The sequence below is a fragment of the Phoenix dactylifera genome, chromosome 11 (genome assembly GCF_009389715.1).
Source record: "Phoenix dactylifera cultivar Barhee BC4 chromosome 11, palm_55x_up_171113_PBpolish2nd_filt_p, whole genome shotgun sequence".
Classification (NCBI taxonomy): Eukaryota; Viridiplantae; Streptophyta; class Magnoliopsida; order Arecales; family Arecaceae; genus Phoenix; species Phoenix dactylifera.
The window spans coordinates 6,600,809-6,619,667 of NC_052402.1; the positions used below are offsets into that span (position 1 = coordinate 6,600,809).

At 36.5% G+C, this 18,859-nt stretch overlaps 2 protein-coding genes across 3 annotated transcripts; one reads left to right on the top strand and one right to left on the bottom strand.

Annotated features, from left to right (window-relative positions):
- Positions 1-910: 910 nt before the first annotated feature.
- Positions 911-10,043, top strand: LOC120112349 (two-component response regulator ORR24-like). Its single transcript, XM_039131419.1, has 7 exons — positions 911-1,724; positions 2,047-2,199; positions 2,445-2,834; positions 3,037-3,113; positions 3,927-5,129; positions 7,189-7,281; positions 9,725-10,043. Exons 1-6 carry the CDS (start codon positions 1,577-1,579, stop codon positions 7,243-7,245), a joined length of 2,028 nt encoding a protein of 675 aa, XP_038987347.1. The 5' UTR covers positions 911-1,576; the 3' UTR covers positions 7,246-7,281; positions 9,725-10,043.
- A 633-nt stretch (positions 10,044-10,676) lies between these two features.
- On the bottom strand, positions 10,677-18,546 carry LOC103695880 (lysosomal Pro-X carboxypeptidase). 2 transcript variants are annotated; one of them, XM_039131421.1, is made up of 10 exons: positions 17,998-18,546; positions 17,718-17,898; positions 17,314-17,447; positions 17,082-17,194; positions 13,795-13,918; positions 12,859-13,014; positions 11,988-12,140; positions 11,501-11,580; positions 11,339-11,388; positions 10,677-11,057 (listed from the first exon to the last, which is right to left on the bottom strand). In XM_039131421.1, the coding sequence occupies exons 1-10, from the start codon at positions 18,382-18,384 to the stop codon at positions 10,954-10,956; spliced, it is 1,482 nt and encodes a 493-aa protein (XP_038987349.1). In that variant the 5' UTR covers positions 18,385-18,546; the 3' UTR covers positions 10,677-10,953. The 2 variants fall into 2 exon arrangements, with proteins under 2 accessions (XP_038987349.1, XP_038987350.1); XM_039131422.1 differs by having other exon boundaries at positions 17,718-17,893; positions 17,998-18,169.
- Positions 18,547-18,859: the final 313 nt, after the last annotated feature.

Genomic DNA, 18,859 nt, shown 5'->3' on the forward strand with positions numbered 1-18,859 from the left:
TGATGGTAGGTTTCCCAACACCCTAGGGATGTCAATAATCCTCCACTTATACACCCAATAATAAATACAAGAATAATTAGATGAGTTAGAGCTTTATCTTGGTTTAGATGAAGGAAGAGGAGCAATGTTGAGGGAGAACTAATGTGGACGAGCGAGAAGACAAAATCGTTATTAAATATCCTCTTGTATAACAATCTACCAATGATAATTAAAATAAGAACTATGTATCAAAAAAAATCAAAATAAGCACATTGTCTTCATTAAAAATAGGAAGAAAGATTTTAAGAGATTCCTATGAAATTACTATATATGTGTATGTGAGGGAGCCAATATAAGGCGGGGGGAAAAGACAAAGTAGTTACGAGTAATTTTCTTGTCTATTATTCCATAATGTTAACCAACACAAGCCTACTGCCTTTACTATAAATGGAACAAGGATGTCTGGACACTCCTAGGAAATATAATGTGCACATACATGCATGCATGCATATATACCTGTTTGTATCTATACTATAATCTATATTATATATAAAAATAACAGTTTTGAAATCAAAAATTATTCTCTTTTGATTTTCTTTGCTAATTTTTATACCAAATATATACTTTCTATTTATCTTGAAAATACTTTACTTACTCCTGCTAACTTTCTCACCTTGACTAATATAGGTGCTCTCTCATCTTTTCCAAATAAGATCAAAACTGCTTCATAACTCAACCCTCCTTTTAACATTTTTACAATTACCACCAAATTGCTACCGTACTCTTTATAATAACTAAAATCATAGTATTTGATATTCTTTTCTAGTATTTTTTCTATGGTAGCTATATATATTGCTTATGCGCCATATTATTGCTACTTATCAGATGACCAGCAAAGATAGTAGAAGAAGCTTTCCATTAAGCTTAGTTAGATGCGTGTTGATGAACATACATGATAGATTGACATTGCACCTTTCTAATTGATGCATTGAGTGAATGGCACATACCACCGTATCTACGAGCATATAACTTTTATTAAAAATAAAAAATTAGAAAAATAGCCTAATGATGTTTTAAAAAAGCTAAATAATTATTAAATAGGAACAAAGCCTATCTCTCCTTCATTTTTTTTCCTCATGTAGCTCCCCTAGTTTTCCATGATTTTCTGGAAATTATTTCTCTTGTTAATTGATAGCACATAGAAAATTAAGAAATAAATCTTAAAATAAAACAAGGAAAGTTTCCATTTTCGTGGGTGCATGCAATGGGTCCCCTGCATGATTCCACCCAATCCGAAGCTCTCTTGCTCCTTTCCCCATTTAACCTCCTCCCTTAACCCCTCAAATATTTCCTTCTGTCAACCCTTCCATTTGCCAAACCAACTCTACTCCGAATCCCTTCAAATCCGCTCCCTTTCTCCCTCCTATTTTTCTCAGCAACTGCTGACTTCTTTCCCGGTCTTTTCTCTTTGACCAGTTCTGTTATAGGATTTGAGAAGGCTATTGTGGTTTTGAGTTCCTTGGGAGTTCTTAGGTAGGTGTTGGATACCTGCCGCGGATTTGGTCGCTGGTCCTCGACTTCTCTTTGGAGTGGAAGAATGACAGTAGAAGAGAGCGGGAGAAGCAAGGGGAATGATGCGGAAACCACGGACAAGTTCCCCACGGGCATGCGTGTTCTCGCCGTCGATGATGATCCCACTTGCCTCAAGTTGTTGGAGAATCTTCTCCTGCGCTGCCATTATGATGGTTTGTTCTCGTTTAATCCGTTTTCTTTTGTTTCCTTTTGGTTTTCTATATAATAGCTGTTGATCGATTTCCTTGATATAGTTTTTTCGCTATGGAAAAAAGTTCAATTTTTGATGGTATTTGAGACTGCCCTCATGCTTCTTTCACTGAACTTTTCTTTTTGTTATATTTTTGGCTGTTCTTTCTATGATTCTCATCGAAAGTTTTGATTTTCAATGTGAATATCCGTATGAGTCGAAAGAAGGATTGGGTTTCTTTGAAGTTTTTGTTTTGAGAAAAGTAGTGGAGGCTTATTAAAGAGACGTGGGTTGTTTTTCTTCAGTTACAACAGCCAGTCAGGCAATCGTCGCTTTGAAAATGTTGAGGGAGAACAAAGACAAGTTTGATCTGGTTATCAGTGATGTCCACATGCCAGACATGGATGGTTTCAAGCTTTTAGAGCTTGTGGGCCTCGAAATGGACCTCCCTGTTATTAGTAAGTCCCAAGTTCTAATCTGATTCCTAGTTTCCTGATTAAAATGAATTCCTCGATCGTTAACTTTGTGATTAAAAGATAACATTGTTCTTGAGATTATATGAAATTACAAAAGCGCTGAATGGTAATGTTGGAATTTTTCAACGAGATTCTTACTTTACCCCCTATTTGCTTTTTTCTTATTGCATGTAATCTGAAAAGCAACCAATGATAGATTCGCTGAACTGTGCTAATTTACAATGCAGTGATGTCTGCAAATGGCGATACTAAAGCTGTGATGAAGGGGATAACTCATGGTGCTTGTGACTATCTGTTGAAGCCCATCCGGATTGAGGAGCTTAAGAACATTTGGCAGCATGTGGTTAGGAGGAAAAAGTTTGATTCAAGATATCAGAATGAAGGGGAGAGTAGTCTGAAGGCCCAACTTCCTAATTCTGAAGGCGTGCAGGGGCCTCGTGATCGTAGTGGTAAGCTTAACAGGAAGAGGAAGGATCAGACTGAAGAAGATGAACTAGATTCTGAAGAAAACCTGCATGGGAATGAAGATCCCTCAACGCAGAAGAAGCCAAGAGTCGTTTGGTCCGTTGAGTTGCAACGCAAATTTGTCGCTGCTGTTAATCAATTGGGCGTTGACAGTAAGAGCTTTCAATTGATAATGTAGTTCATTTGTTAGAAGGGAAAGCATAAAGCTTGTATTTCCATTATAATGCCTTTGTCATAAAGCTTATGTTTCCATTATAATGCCTTTGTCAACCTTTTGCTTGGATCAGCGCCATCCTTTTTTAAATGCCATTGCCTCTTTAGTACTAAGCCCCCTTTTGTTATTTCTGACAACAGAGGCTGTACCCAAGAAGATACTTAGTCTCATGAATGTTGAGAAGCTAACAAGAGAAAATGTTGCAAGCCATCTGCAGGCAAGGCTTTCATTTTCAGTCAACTGCTAGCACATGATTCTTTCTCTAATATATGGTACAATATTTGAGGATGCATTTTGTCATTTTGAATATTTAATTTCAATTTGCCAGACAACTATTTTAACACTAAAACAACTTTTATTGGAAGCCATTTACACCAGTGTTGCATAGGCAGGGACATGGGAATCCGGTTTGTACGCATATCCAACTGTCTGACTCAGCAAGAGGAAAAAATGAAGATATGGGGATGTTTAGGATAGAAGATAGTTTAACTTAAATAATATATATTTATAATTTTAAATTAGAAGATATTGTCTGTAAGGTCTTTCGGCATATATATTTGTTGTCCTACGCACTTCTAACGTCAAAATGGAGAGTTAACTTGTTGTTGGTATGAGTCCAGCTCTCCACACATCTCTAAAAGCTATAAACAGAGAATTTTGTAGGTGTCTAAGTATCTCACACATATCTGATTTGGATATGTATCCGACATAGATTTTTTGAGCTAGATGTAAGTGTCCAGGTAAAACCGATTTAGACTTTAGCACAAGGATAGGGAGGACCTACTTGGTAATTTCTTCATAATTAGTTCTAGTGAATGGATCTACTTGTCCATTTGATAAATTCCTTTTAAAAGGTTAGAGAAGGTGCAGGCCATAGTTTAAGCAAGGGTAAACTGCTAATGTTTAAGACAATCAAATCAGGCTGCCTTTTATAAATACATCCTTGTCCTGCCTAGCATCATTTGTTTGTTACATGTGTGTTTTCTTGCTCTGAAGCTAATTGGCTGAATCTTCCATCTTGTGATTGCAGAAGTACAGGCTCTACCTGAAAAGGCTCAGTACTGTGGCAAACCAGCAAACTCACATGGCCACCGTTTTAGGAGGTAGAAACTCCTATATTAATATGAGTTCATTGGATGGTTTTAGTAATTTTCACGCATTGAGGGGATCTGGACAGCTACCAACTCTTGCATCTTTTCAACCAAATGGTTTACCTGGTAAAATGAATAGTTCATCTGCATTTGGAATGCATGGGTTGGTACCTTCTCAGAATGTTCAACTTGGCTGCACCCAGAACAACAGAAGCTATCCTATTAATGATCTCAGGAAGCTTCAGGGCATTAGTCTACTTGGAAACCATCAAGGAAATTCACTTCAGGGGATGCCAACTTCTATGGGACCAGATCAGCTGCAACAACCCAAGGTAGTGCAGGAAGCAAACAATATATTGCCTTCTGGTTTATCTGGCAGTGGACTGGCCAATGGTGTTTTCAGCAGCACTTTTGCTAATATGACAAACAATGCTTTGTCAATACAAGCAAATAAGGAGCAGACACAAACTGGGGGATCGGGCAATTATTCTTCTGTTAGAATGCCTTCCTCTAGCTCAGACCCTTTTGAGTTTTGTTTTGGGGACTCTTCTTACTTTCCTGATCTTGTTAGATGTGATGACACTTGGCAAGATGTTCTTTCATCAACTGATCTTTGTGCAAGCACTTTGCCTATATGTGCTCCTTTTAGTAATAACTGTTCTTCTACCAACAACATTGGAGGCCGTGTTTCTCCAATTATCTCAAATATGAATGGTGATATTTGTTGTCAACCTTCCATCCATGTTACAGTGGCACCCATGCACGATTCAGTGATAGGAAATGATGTACATGGCAAAGTCGGTTCCCTTGGTGGGAGCATGATGCCTATTCCAATAGGTGCTAAAAAAGACCCAAAGTTCTCAGATTTTGGAAGCTCAGACAAACAGAACCATAGCTTTAATCCTATTTATGATCGGATATTGAGCAATGGCATTGGTAACAAAAGGACGGATACAGATGTGATTGGACAAAAGGTGCTTGATTCTTCAGGCCTTGCACAAGATTGCAGTATCGATAAGTCAAGAGCTAATGGTCAGCTGACTTACAAGGATGAAGATGCATTGGAGATCACAAAGTCGCAGTGTGATTTTAATTCTACTGATTGCAGCCATGATGGATTTGCGAATGCCATGATTAAGCCGGTATGAATGTATGGTCAATTTTTTTCCCCTTTACATAGAAAAAAACCTATTAGTCCATATCTTATCTCTGAGTTAAAACTTCTGAACATGGTTGAATATAGGAAGAGTAGATAACTGGAGCTATTTTAAATGATTGCTGGATGTTCTTTGATTTTCTCAAGTACAAATTCCTATCTCTTATCCCTTTCTTACAATTTTAATCGTTTCATCTTTTTCCATAATATGAATAGTGCTTTGCATCAGCAAAAGCAATGTTCTATATATACAAATTCTCAATAAGTATCCTTTGTTATTGATGTTGAGAATCAAAGTTATTTCCTATAATTCATAGAGTACCATATAAGTGTCAATTTAGGATTATGGGCTAGAAGCATACATAGAGTATGCGTCAGATATGGATACTTACATATAAGTTTTTTAATTGCAGCTTTAAAAATCAGTGGAGAGTTGGACTCCAACCATGACTTCAATTCAGTATAGAACTTTTTTTTTTTTAAAATATTGAAATTCAGTATAGTAATGTTAAAAGTAAGCTTTTGTTCACTTTCGAGATCGGTCAAGAATGCAGATACAAAAATAACTTTGCAAAAATATCATTTTCCTAAAATTCTTAAGCTAATTAGGTAATATGGATAAGGAACGCGAATGTTGGAAGACCTTAACAAATAATACATTTGATACAATATCTTTAACTAATTTATTTTTAAACTATATTTAAACGTATACTTATTTATTAATTAAGATTACTTTTTTTCCAGTGCATTTAGTATTCCCATAACTCCTTTTTTTTCCTCTTGTTGACTCAGATTTTGGGTTATCTATCTGGATCCAGTTCTCATATCCATGTCCATGCCCGAACAACTTTGTGATTAACAATTCATTACTCCAAATACATGCATGCTAATAGGTATGAGTTGATGGTCGTGCACGTGGATAACTAAGTATGTTAGGGATGGTGAATTCAAGATGCCTTTGGTTGGTTGCACTCACTATGTTGTACTTACTGATATGTGTTTTTCATTGGCTTTGTAGTAGTCCAAGGAGTGCAAATGATATGTAGATTATTGGAGAACCTAATATATGGGTATCTTTGGTTGCAAGGAAGCCTGGGGAAAAAAATAAAATAAAAATCTTTTTTAGGGCATGCTTGGATGATTGGGCTGAAAAAAGTTTTTAAATATTAGGAAAAAGAAAATGAAAAATAAAGAAGAGATGCTCATTTTCTTTCTTAAAAAAGGTCTTTGATTCTATATTTCATTTTCTAGAGGTTCTCGGTGGTGATGAAAGTTCAGTTTTCTTTGAAGTATAGATTGATACACTTTTTGGTGAACCAAACAGATTGGGAACTATATTTTGCTGACGGATACACTTTCCATGTTGTTGTTCTTGGGCATTTGTTGGTGGGGGTATTAGACAAGCAGAATTGTTGTTCTTTCCTGAAAGGTTGGAAATATCAAAATTGTGTTGACAGAGAACCAATAATTGGACAAGAATATATATTATAGAAAGATTCTGTTACATTACCTTGTCTTGCATTTTATTTTTTCAGCATGCATCTATTGTAAGAGAGAGAGAGAGGGAGAGAGCGATAGAGTGATGTGCAAATGTCCTGAAAAAGGTCAAGCATGGAGGAATATCGTTTTTTTATCATATATTTATTCTCATTATCTATAGTACATTCAAGTTTCATTGTTAGTTTATGGAATGTGAACTGTTCATGGCATATATTAGAGACACAAGCTGCTCTTCATTCTGAGATATTCTGTTATCATACTTTGTCAACTGGTAGATGATGCCCTTATCATGCATTGTGAATTTTCAACTCAGTCGTTTCAGAAATTTCTTCTATAGTTTAGGGCAAAGATTCATGCATAGGTCGCTTAACCATAAATAATTTTGATTATTTTATTTTCTGGGCCCAAGTTGTGGTTAGGTCCTGAGAAGGCAAGCCAGAAATACCTGGACTCTCACCTAATTCAAAGTGTCCATATTAACATTTCAGCAAGTTGAAATGTGTTGGCTCGGATACTTACGAACACTTTTGATTGTTATTTTAAAGGTTGATGGAGAGCCGAATGCTTCCAGTAGTAAGTCCAGCATGCAACATTATATATGAGCTTCTTTTGCTCTTGGATCTTGGTCAAGGATGGAGGTATTGCAAAACTTCATGATGTGCTTTGTCTCTTGTTTCCTTCAGCTAATTTTGGAGCATGAAACATGTACTTTGATAACAAAATTTTAGCAAAACAGACAACAATAAACTTTTATTTTTGTTTTTTAAGCATTTAGATGATAATATTCTATATGGCTTGCCAATGTTTCTTTTGGTCACTCTTGATGCTAAACGCTTTGATTCTAACTATATGTAGCTAACAAACCACCATATATTTCAGATTTGCATTTTTGTATGTATCACCGCTCTTTAAGATCTTGCAAGCATCAATTTACTAATGCTGCACATTTTGATGAACACATAAACAAGTTAAAAGTATTAAAACTTGTGAAATCAAGATTGGGATTTTTAATTTTTATTGTTTTTCGATGCAAATAACTTATTAATAATTTAGCACCAAGAAAGTGGTGCTTTGTTATATTTATATAGAAGACAAAACACCTCGATACATTTTCAGTTTTATAATATTAAAAAGCTAATATATTTCTTAGTTATATCATTGTTTTTTCTGATGTATTCACTAATCTCTTTTTCTTTTTCCTCTTGCTGAATGAGACCTTAGATATGCATACAAATCTGACCAAGGTTTGTCGTGCCAGTCAGTACCAGATACTGTATCGGACGTACTGTATCCTACTGGTACTGATCTAGTATGTGGTACCGACCGTACCGATACTCAGTATGTCGAACTTTACCGTACAGTACCATGTACTAACACTGTAATAGGATGATATTGGTATGGGGTCTGGTCCTAAAATGGTGAACCTTGGATCTAACACAAGTTTGTGTCTATGCAACACTGCATGCCCTGACTTATAATGCTATAATTCTCAGGAGATCAGTTCTTGGATGAACTTTAGTCACATTTGTTGGTGAATGAGGTACCTCAGCCTTTGCTTATGGGTGTGCCCTGTTACTGAATAATATTATAGGACTGCAGACTATTAATGCTTCAAGTGTTCCTTTGCATGAGTCCATTGTACTCTAACAGCTATTTGAGCCGCTTATAGTGAAGATATTAACAATCTGTATAGTTTAAGCAATTACATCCATATTGAATAGGTTGATGTGGAGAGCCCACCAGGATTTGAACTGTAAGGGTTGTGTTCTGCAGAGGATTGGTTTCTGGATTTTGTTGGCTAGAGCTGCAGATGTTGGCATGAGGTTGTGAGATGAAAGCTTGAATGGCTCTGCCAATACCATTAGCTGCAGCTGAGTTTATGTACTAGGTATCCATGTTGGGATCATAAACTTTCTAAGGAACTTGAGTCTGCTGGTTGGTGATGAACCACGCTGGAAGATGAGAAATTGATACTTTCTGGATTGAGATAATACTCTCCAGCTTCTAGAGACCTTAGAAAAGATGTCTCTAGACAAGGAATATAAAATAAACCTACCAACAATTTGTGCTTGAAAAGAGGAACATAGTGGTTCTCCAAACGTAATATGTCACCATGAAATGTTATTTTCCATTAATCAGTATACAGAATATAGAAGTGAATAAGAAGTACATTGGATGCAGAGCTGAGGAGACTTAATCTATACTAGAAACTGCTAAAATATATGCGAGAACAAGGGTATTGAAAGGGAAAGAGTGTCGATCATGTACAATCTAAATAGAGGCCCGGATGACTCAAGCGAGATGAGACTTACTGAACGTTTTCCATTGCAGAACACTGGCAACTGTAGTTGAGATTATGCTTTTGTTCACTTTAACACACATTTTAAAACCTGGCAAAAACTCTGAAGCAGAATAAGATTTTTCTTTTTCTTTTCTTTTGTTTTTGTTTTTGAGAGAGAGGGTGCATAACATGCATCTTTAAGATGAAGATTTTACTTCCCCGAACAGAAGAATTCCCTTACACTAGTCATCTCAAGAACTGTTGCATATTGTGTTATTTGCTGATTTTTATCTCTAGCTCAGTTGCCATCAATTAGTGAAAAAAAAAGAATATTTCTTGCTACTACACGTATAAAAATTTTAACTGCACAATTTACTACTTGGACATTAATTGTTGACTCTAGGGTCTTGTAATGTGTGCAAGAACTTGAGTTACTTGTTGCTTGTGTTCCTTCTCATACATCCCATTTCATACTGACATTTGATCATGGGAGAAAGACTTGCATTACAATCAGAAACCTGAAAGTGATTGTGAGTTATATCTAAACAACCAGAAATAAACATTTTTGCATGACTTCCAAAATGAAATGAAAATGTACGATTCTGGGAACCACTGCAATTTTTGTGATCAAAATTTATATCACTAAGATTCCCACCATTCACTTCTCTGTTCAGCATATTTCATTCCAAATCTGAATAACTAGCTGTTGTTGATTTCAGATTTAGAAAAGTATCTCTTCATATAATCGCATAAGGTAAAATATTTTTACGTTGCTAAATGCATTATATTTTGTCTTGCAGGAACTTAATGTTGTCAAATTCGTGGATGGAGTTTTAGGATGTGAATGTTAATATGGAAGTGAAACCCTTCAGTTTGAGGACTAATGGTTCATTGTTGACAGATTTGTACATCATTTCTGAACTTATTTTATGCTGCTGTGCAGTCCCTCTTTCATGGGTGCTATTTACAGTTGTCGCATTAGTTTACCTTTGCTTTTTCTAGGATACTCAAACGTGTGCATCAAATGATCATTTGATGAAAAGTTGGTGGTTTTGCATTAAAATGCTGTAATGTGGACCTTTATGTTAGTATGAATAATTATTGTTTGTATAGGTGAAATGGGCTGGCCATCATGTTGGAGCATCAGAGATTCAGAATTTTGACATTGTTTGTTGCAACTTCAAAGAATCTCTGGAGAATTGTTGTTCGAGTCTCTGGAGACCAGCAAAGAACATGCTTTTGATGAAGCAAAGAAGATGTCAACATTGATGAACATTTAACTTAAATATAAGTTACATTCAAAGAGTCATGGAATTAGATTATTTTACTAAGTTTAAGAAATGCGATCCAAGAGAAAGGATGTGCTCATCTGCCACTGTTGTAGCCATGGATGCTGGAGTGGCTCAATTAGCATACGGTTCCTAGAGGAAACCAAGTGGTAGATAACTATTACCTATCATTTTGCACTGAACCAAAGAGTTGCCTGGTAGAAACCATGAATGAGTTTGCATCCAAAGTTAATAAGCCTTGCATTTGGACTTATATCGATATCCTTGTTGGTGTGACAGTTCAAAATCTCTCAGGAGGCCAAGTTCACAAAGAGGGTCATCAAACTTTGTTAATAAATTAACTTAAATTTCCTGGCTAAACAATGGCTGAAAAAAAAGGTGATATCAGCATCTATTTCAATGAGCAACATGGATTTCAACGTGGAACAGCTACCAAAATCCAAGCCAAGTTTCATAAGAAAGATTAAACGTAGCCTGCATGATATATCAAATTTGACTGCTGGTAATCAGTTCAATCTCAAAGCTGGAAATATCTCATGTAACCAGTTTCTGTGGAAAATTATTACAGTTGAAATCTCATATCACCTGTATATTCTTTTTAGGACTTACAAAAAGTAGAAATTTTCATGTATTCTGTCCTATTCAAATATTTGCATCTTAATGCTTCAATGGCACTTGAATCATTAAATATTCCTTGAAATCTATATGATCATTGATCATTCCTTGAAATCTATATGATACTAATCTATCCAAGATTGGATGATGTCAATTTCTTGTTTCCTTTGCTCTAAAAGCCATTTTGGATCATCTTTTGTGGCAAATCGGAGATCTAGATGATGAGCTCCTGCAAGACAAGGCAAATATATATATATTACAATGTAGTGGATGTTCTTATGATTTTCTCATATATGCATGAGAATTACAGACAACACTTATGTGGGTTGTAATTTAGGATTATCTGATGCACTTAATTGAGGTTTAAGAATAAGGGCCAAAATATTTGGAAATTCATTCATGGCAAAACTAAGCTGTTGTCGCTCATAATGGCCTAAGCTACTTCTTTCTTTACTTTCAAAAGAAGGGAAAATGATGGAAAAAAAGATCTTATGCTCATTTGATACTCACCTTTCTCGGTTACCAGGGCTATGATGCTAGATGATATGTTTCTGAGTACCCTGCATTCAAGTTATGAACAAACTATAACAGCCAAAATCTTAATTTAAGCATGTTTAAAAGATTTAAAGTTGGTCTTAAAGCTCTCGAATTTTTTTTGAAAAAACTGTTTACCCTCCTCTGCTCCAAGGATCTCTCATTCCATTAGAGAAAATGATGTTGCTTCCAAACCTCTTAAGTACTGCATCAATTCTCTGTTGCACCACAACCATTGAGCATGACAATTAGAAATGTTCTTAACTTTTCTCTAAAAAAAATTCATAGGATTTTATATGCTAACAATGGTCATAGAAAGGATCTTATAGATTAAACAAACAATTGCATGCTGAGCAAGCTTATGTAATTATTATTGTTGTTATTGCTGTTATTGTTGTTGTTTTCTTACCTTCTGCTCTATACCTATTCTACCCCTCGAAGGATGACTTCAACCAGAACTGAATTGAATCCCATTCCCTCGTCCAAATAACAATGAATGATACCATCCAAGCAAGCATTAAAAAACTATTTCTTGGTTCATCATGACTCATGAGATACATTCTTTTAAGAGGTTACCCTTTTCTTTTTGGAGATTGGATACGTATAGAAGGAAGAAAGCACTTACATTGCCACCATATTCTGTAGTGATCCAATGGGGTCTTGGTCGAACTCCATACTTTGCCATGCATTCATCTCCGAATTCATTATAATCATAGCTCGATGATGGGAACATGCTTTCATTAGAGCATGTCATCGGCATGACCATCTCTGTGCATGCCTGTAGGAGCATTAACAACTTTAGAAAGCACATTTCCACATTAAACTATACCACAAATCATATCTTGTTATGTGCATGCAGCCTCCTTTGTTTGTACAAGTACTTTGGTGGTCAATGAGAATAGAGTTTTGGGCTGCAGAGACCATACTATGTCATTCAGGATCCTGGACAGTATATTTAAAGGCTTTCATCAAATTTGCCATAGATACTAGGCCACATGATCCTAATTTAGACGAGTGTATAGAGACCGGTTCGATGAGACTCCGGTTTAGATTTAATAAATATCATGAAAATATTTTTCGTCCCTGCAGATCGCCAAATAAGGTCTTTTGTGATGACCTATGTCGTCACCAAATAATAGAACCTCATCACCATGAGAACAAGTTATGTATTCATATGGCAAAATATATGTCTTCTACTTTTTGTCGCGAAAAGAAGCATGCTTGATGACAACAAAGAATCATCGCAAACGACTTTGAGATCTAGGGATGATAGTTTTTTTGTTGTCATGAAAACTTTTAGCCATGAAGATATGCATAAAACCTAAAAATCATTACCAATATTTTTAGCGACGAGATCAACTTCAGTCATGACAAGGAGCATGTATTTTGTAGTAATAATACCCATTTAAAAGCTAGAGCACATAGCATATGGATTTCTTGAAAAAGAAAAATATTTAAATAAATTGAAATAGAATTATAAGAGAAGATGGTTCTACCTGCCAATCCCATCCATGGAGACCATGAGGATCAGTTCCATTTTCTATATCAAAGCATGATTTATTACCAGAATAGTTGTAATACAAGTTTGCAGCTGAAAACACCTTGGTAAGTTTGCTTTCCCCTTGCGGGAATCCATCGATAATCCTGCACATCTTCATGAAACAGAAGAGGCACCAAGTACTCACATGAAACATTTAAATTGAAAAAGAGATCATCCAAAACACTCATAGTTTTTTACCAAATCAAGTCCGGCTTTCCACCTAACAGAAACCATAAACCAGGAGATAAGTTCACTTCAATTGATAATATATGACTTTATACTAGAGGAAAAATTGTCTATTATTAATTAATTGAAAGGAATTTTGAAGCTTATCTTCTGCATCTACAAAACTTTTGTAAATTCATTCAGTATACTATCAAGTATGGAAGGAGTAACAATCCAGGACCTCATCTAAAAAGGTTATTGAATTCTTTAGTCCTGTATAAATATCCAAGATCTATCTAGTACATAGTTGATACGGGACTAAACACATATCTGCACGATCCTCATAGAAGAAATATCAACAAATGCATGCAGCGAACTTAAAGGGGAGGTGCTTCCATGGTTCGATGTTCCATAAGAAATAAATCAATATCTTTCATCCCCTCAAACATGTAAGATGCAAATCATTTATTTGTGGAATAAGGATGTTACATTAATTAACACGAATTATCTCATTTTTTTCATGTTTCTAAAAAAAAACATGAATTAATATCTCACGAAAAGAGAGAAGAGTTTGCATGGTTGATATGTAACTGTAATGCTGGTATCCTGCTAAGTTAACCAGTAGTATAGTTACAGATCATCTGTGTAACTTTTCCATGTTATTCCTTTGTTGTTTTAGTACATCTCATCAACTGCTGTCACAAGAGAATATTGAGGGAGAGATTACCTCTTTAATGGGATAAGCAGGTAAAGGCATCAAGAAATCAGCTGCAGTTGGATAATCAACCATTGCTGTATATACAAATGCCGTCCATAACCAATCATGAACAGAATAAACAGATTGAAGACTCCTGCATTGTGGAAAGGCATCATCTTTAACAAGTTCTTATTCAGTATCAGTGAGAAATGGCTGATAAGAGATAAGAATATTTGCAGGAACGGGTGTCTACCTTTTGTAGTCATAAGGGCGAAGAATATTCAGACATTTACCAAAAGTTATAACTTTTCAGAGCATTATCCTTTCTAAATTAGGGTAATTTGTATTACTGATCAAGCAAATCAAAATGGGTCACACACTACTTACATGTAACCTAGGGATCGGAGCAGCCATGTGTGCTGCTGCTGTCTTTACAATCTGTTGTTTCTGGTTTTGATTAAAAGAAGGCTGTTTTCTTAGGTAAGATATGTTAGTAAATATTTTGTCTAGAAATTGTTATATTTTTATTTTATAGAAGAATTATAAAGGAATAATCTATTAGAATAAAATCAGAAGATTAAAAAAAGCTTAGCTGGATCAAGACGTGTGATATACACTATCCGAACGTGATTTGCCCCCTACATACGGGTTTGTGGCAATCTCGTTCACAAGGTACAACAAATCGGCTCAGCCGAGTTGTCCTCTAACGAGCACGATCGTTGGGGAGGCTTGATCCGACCGACTTCTTTAGCAAAAAGTTGAAGAGTGGAAGAACTTTATCTGCAGAAGAAACTCTTCGGGAGACAGAGTAATAGCGAGAAAGAGACAGAAATTGGATTGGATTAGCATTAATCCTGGAGGAGTCTATTTATAGACTCTATTCGAAGACCGAAGAGATGCAATGCTTCCAAAGATACATAATGTTTCAGAAATACCATATCTTTTCAGAAACCAAAAAGAGTCATCTCATAAAAGGATATTTTAAAACATTTAAAATAACTAAAGGTTAGGGGATAAGAAAATTTTAATTTTTTTAAAATAAAACTCGAATAAGATAATTCGTAGGACCTCACCTAAAAAAATTAGCTGAAAAGTATTATTTGGGTTCCTTAATCTTATATAAGTATTCAAGATCTATCCAACGAATAACCGATGTGGGATTAAATATACGCTCGCAAGGGTCCTCACAAATGATAGCTGATGGTAGAAGCTGAGGGTGACCCCAAGCAATTGATACCGGAGGAGACCCAATGCACCAGCTATGCTCGCCGAAGGTATTCTGGTTGCCAAGGTGCAATATCCCAAGGGAGAAAGAGAGGCTACTGATAGAAGAGGCTATTGAGTCGATCTATTGGGTTTATTCAGTGGCTCATGGCATGGTCCGGGCCGTTGAGAGACGCTATGAAAAAAAAAAAGGACAAATAGTTGGCAGCCTAAAATTTAAGGGGCATGACTTTCTTAAAACGAAAATAGGGGCCATGTCAATGGAGCAACATTATGCCTTCTTCTCCAAAACAAGCACAATTCGTAGACATAGATGCAATCATACTGATTGCATCTAAACCTCACCTCCATCAAGTATTGCTGTATATGCTTTGAACCTCTTCTTTTCTTTCTTTTCTTTTCTTTTTCTTTCTCTTTTTTTTTTTTTTTCATATAACGGCTGCTCATTCTATTCTGGTGTTGGTGCAGCCAGCAAAATTATGCTTTGAACCTGTCAGTCGATCTTGGCATGGCAAATTGGCGCAGAGGTGAAGAACGAGAAGAAGTAATACCAAAGATTTAACATAAAGAAAATTGAAGTTAGACAGTGTTAAGGTAATTCCAAAAACAAGATGATAACAAACTTTGGAAATATTTCTGGATGAGATCATCAACTTTAAGTGTCTCGGGTAGTTTGTGTCCTCCAAGTAAGCCATTTGTGCAAAGATTTCCATGGCAAGCCTTGCACCCAACGTCAAAGCAACGTGCAAGCGAGGGAGGAATCTTAATCGACAATTTCAACATGACCTTCTCAAAGTAATCTTGTTGAACTACCCAAACAGATCAGACAAAATATGCTTCTTTGAAGATGACTTTAGATGTTGGCTATGATCGTGCCAACTATAAAATATGTTGGAAAAAAGAAATTTGAGGGGACTTCAAAAGCTTGATGAAGTTCCATTTGAATACTAAAAAAATGGTCCTCATATTTGAGAGGAAATAAATCTATCTCATCATATCAGCTTAAATTTTTGGATAAGTGGTGATTTTAATATGGTATCAAAGTAGAGGTTCTGAATTCGAACCCTGTCTCTGCACTCTTTAACCTCAACATCTATCTTATCCTATCAGCTTAAGCAGTTAGATGGATACCCGTCTCACAAGCGGACCCATGACATGACAAAACATAATTAAACCAACGTAGCTATCCCAAGCATCAAATCGGTGGTCCTCTCTGATATCGGACGCTTTTTTCCTAGCTAGAGCTCATTCAAAAATTGGGACCATTGGCCGCAGGCCAAGGTTATATCCTCGCTAGGATCCACGGCCTAGTGTGGAATTTGTTCTAACGTACATCATTTACTTACATGGGAGTCATGATGCCTCCATATCTACACTCGTTCTCTTGTTCTCTTTTGGTCTAGAGTCCTGCTAAGCTATTATTACTAATTTTTGCTGATTTTTTTTTCTAATTTGGTGATAATTATGGGTATTAGAAAGCCCTAATAAGCTTCATAATCCCCCTCCCCCCCCCCCCCAAAAAAAAAAAAAATCAGAGTTCAGAAATAATAAAAAATAATAATGTTCTAGACGAAAGTTTGGCAAAGTCTCTGACTCTCAAAAATAACATAAAATTATTTTTTTATGATAAGGGAGGTAATTACCACCCAACCTTTATTCAATTAGATGAAGAAATAACATAAAATTAGAGTCGGATAGAGTAGTTAATAGTACTATTATAATAGGCAAAACCCATTAGATTTATTAATATAGTGAAAACATACACGAGAGAGAGAGAGAAAGAGAGTAAAAAAAAAAGACAGAAGAGGAAGCTGGTCCCCTTGTTTTCTGAGACTGCAAGCTAGCCCATGGATGTGGCTCCAAATTCTATGAGGGGAAATGATTCAGAGCACAAAAATTTTAGACAAAAAGGTCCTACAATGAACGTATAATTTTATTATTGGACCAATACGCGTGGAATGACCAACAAAAAAGTTGCAAAATAATCGAGTTTTTGTTTTTATTTTTTCTGTGCATGTGTGTGTGTATGAAAATCTTGGGCATTGTTCTAAAAGGAAGGTGTTTATAAGTGCTCTTTGGGAAATAACTCTTACTTGCAAGCTCTGAAGGTCTTGCTAAGTTCCAACATCCCTCCTTTCCGAGCTGCCACTGCCATCAACTCATTCCAGCTTTCTTTGATTACCTCAAAGCAGTTCATGCTCTCATCCTATATGAAATACCCAATCAGAATAATGTCACATGAACAGTACTGAAAAAAAGGGAATCTTTTACGATCGAAGTCAAACCATGAAGAAGAATACAAGGTGGGTCACTTTGGAGTCAGACCTTGTAGTCCTCGGAAACAGCATCATAGAAACTACTCCATGGGGTTATGGTATCGAACTCCAGGATAGGAGCAGATGATGCCAAGGCCCCAATAGCTATGTGGGGATATTTTAGCCTGAACCATGCTGCCAACACTAAGATCAAACCAAATAAATCAGAAAAAAACCATAAGGGTATCGAGAAAAGAAAAAGAAGAAGAAAGTAACTACAGCTAAAGCCTTGATGTGAGGAATCTTAGCTGCACTACTCCTACGGATGACTCTAGTTTAAACTTTACAGATGGAAGTTTGTTCCCTATCAAAGTGTGAGCTATATGTTAAACAAATAGAAAGCATTGATCGAATTGGATATGGATTAATAAATTTTTCGAGGAAGAGCACTCATGAGCTCACTGATGAACTTACTTCCACCATAGGAGCCACCAAAAACCACAACTGGAGATGCCTCTGCGGATAAGTTTTGCTTCAAGCTTCTGATAAGTACTGCGTAATCTGCCAGTGCTTGTGTCGAAGTTAGATATCCCAGTGTCTCTGCGGATTCGTAGGATTCCTTCCCAAATGGCATCGACTCCCCATAAAACCTATGCTAAAAGAAAACACACAGAGCATAGATTGATTGCTGGGATCACCATATTTGTGCATGGCTATAGAAAGAACGAATAGGCTCGTTTGTGTTTGAGGATACCTCAATGAAGACAAGCAGAGCATGAAACTTGGGTGCGATATCGAGCATGAATCCGGTGTTCTCTGCGAACCATTCGATATTGCCTTCGTTCCCGGTGTAGACGAAGATTGGGGCAGTGTGGTTGGGGCCTTGATCCCAGTAGGTTGAGTTCATGAGGTACTTCTGGGAGAAGACCTTGTACGCCTTCGGCTGGAAGGTGAAGTGGTCAAGCTGCTGAGGGAAGAAGTGGGTGGTGAAGGGGAGCTTGGGATCTTTCAGTGTTTGGGCTCTCTGGGTAAGAGATTGTAGGGGTGCTCTTGGAAAGAAGGCTGGTAGGGAGAATACTGCTGTGGAAGCAAATATGGGGAAGAGGAGCAGCATAGAAGGAAGCCATGAAACCCAGGCCATTTTCTCCTGCAAGCTCAGGAGGAAGAGAGAATGGCGTGAGAAAAGAAAGCGAGGAGGGAGAAATGAGTCAGAATGATTGATTCCAATGGTTTGGGTCGGTTTCAAGATTAATTAAGGCCCCAAACTCTTCTATCAGAAATTCTATCCACAGTAATTCTTAGCACTTGTTCAGCTTTTCTTTTGTTCCCTTTGAACTGGCATCATGCAAAGGTGCCGAACAAGGAAAAAAATAAAAAAAAGTTATAAGATTAATTGGGAAATCTTTTTGATTGAGATTTCTGAATTAATCTCCCAGCATTTCAAAGAAGATTCTACATTTATGAGATGTCTCGATCAAACCAAGACACTGACTTCAAGAATTTGAGGGCCAATATGATCTCATCATTAAGAATAATTTTTTTTTCCCCTCCCTCCACACCTCACGTGGAAGTCTTGCAGCCACCCCATGAGCCATCAACGCCATGAGGACCGACTC

Bases quoted from the DNA above. Each gene is read 5' to 3' on its own strand.
- LOC103695880 (XM_039131421.1), bottom strand. From the start codon at position 18,384: ATGGCCTGGGTTTCATGGCTTCCTTCTATGCTGCTCCTCTTCCCCATA. The intron at 13,919-17,081 runs GTAAGAGTTATT...TCCACAATGCAG, and splicing joins AAGACCTTCAGAGCTTGCAA to GAGTCTTCAATCTGTTTATT. The intron at 11,058-11,338 runs GTGAGTATCAAA...CTTGTCTTGCAG, and splicing joins AGCCCTGGTAACCGAGAAAG to GAGCTCATCATCTAGATCTC.
- LOC120112349 (XM_039131419.1), top strand. From the start codon at position 1,577: ATGACAGTAGAAGAGAGCGGGAGAAGCAAGGGGAATGATGCGGAAACC. The intron at 3,114-3,926 runs GCAAGGCTTTCA...TTGTGATTGCAG, and splicing joins ATGTTGCAAGCCATCTGCAG to AAGTACAGGCTCTACCTGAA. The intron at 5,130-7,188 runs GTATGAATGTAT...GTTATTTTAAAG, and splicing joins CGAATGCCATGATTAAGCCG to GTTGATGGAGAGCCGAATGC.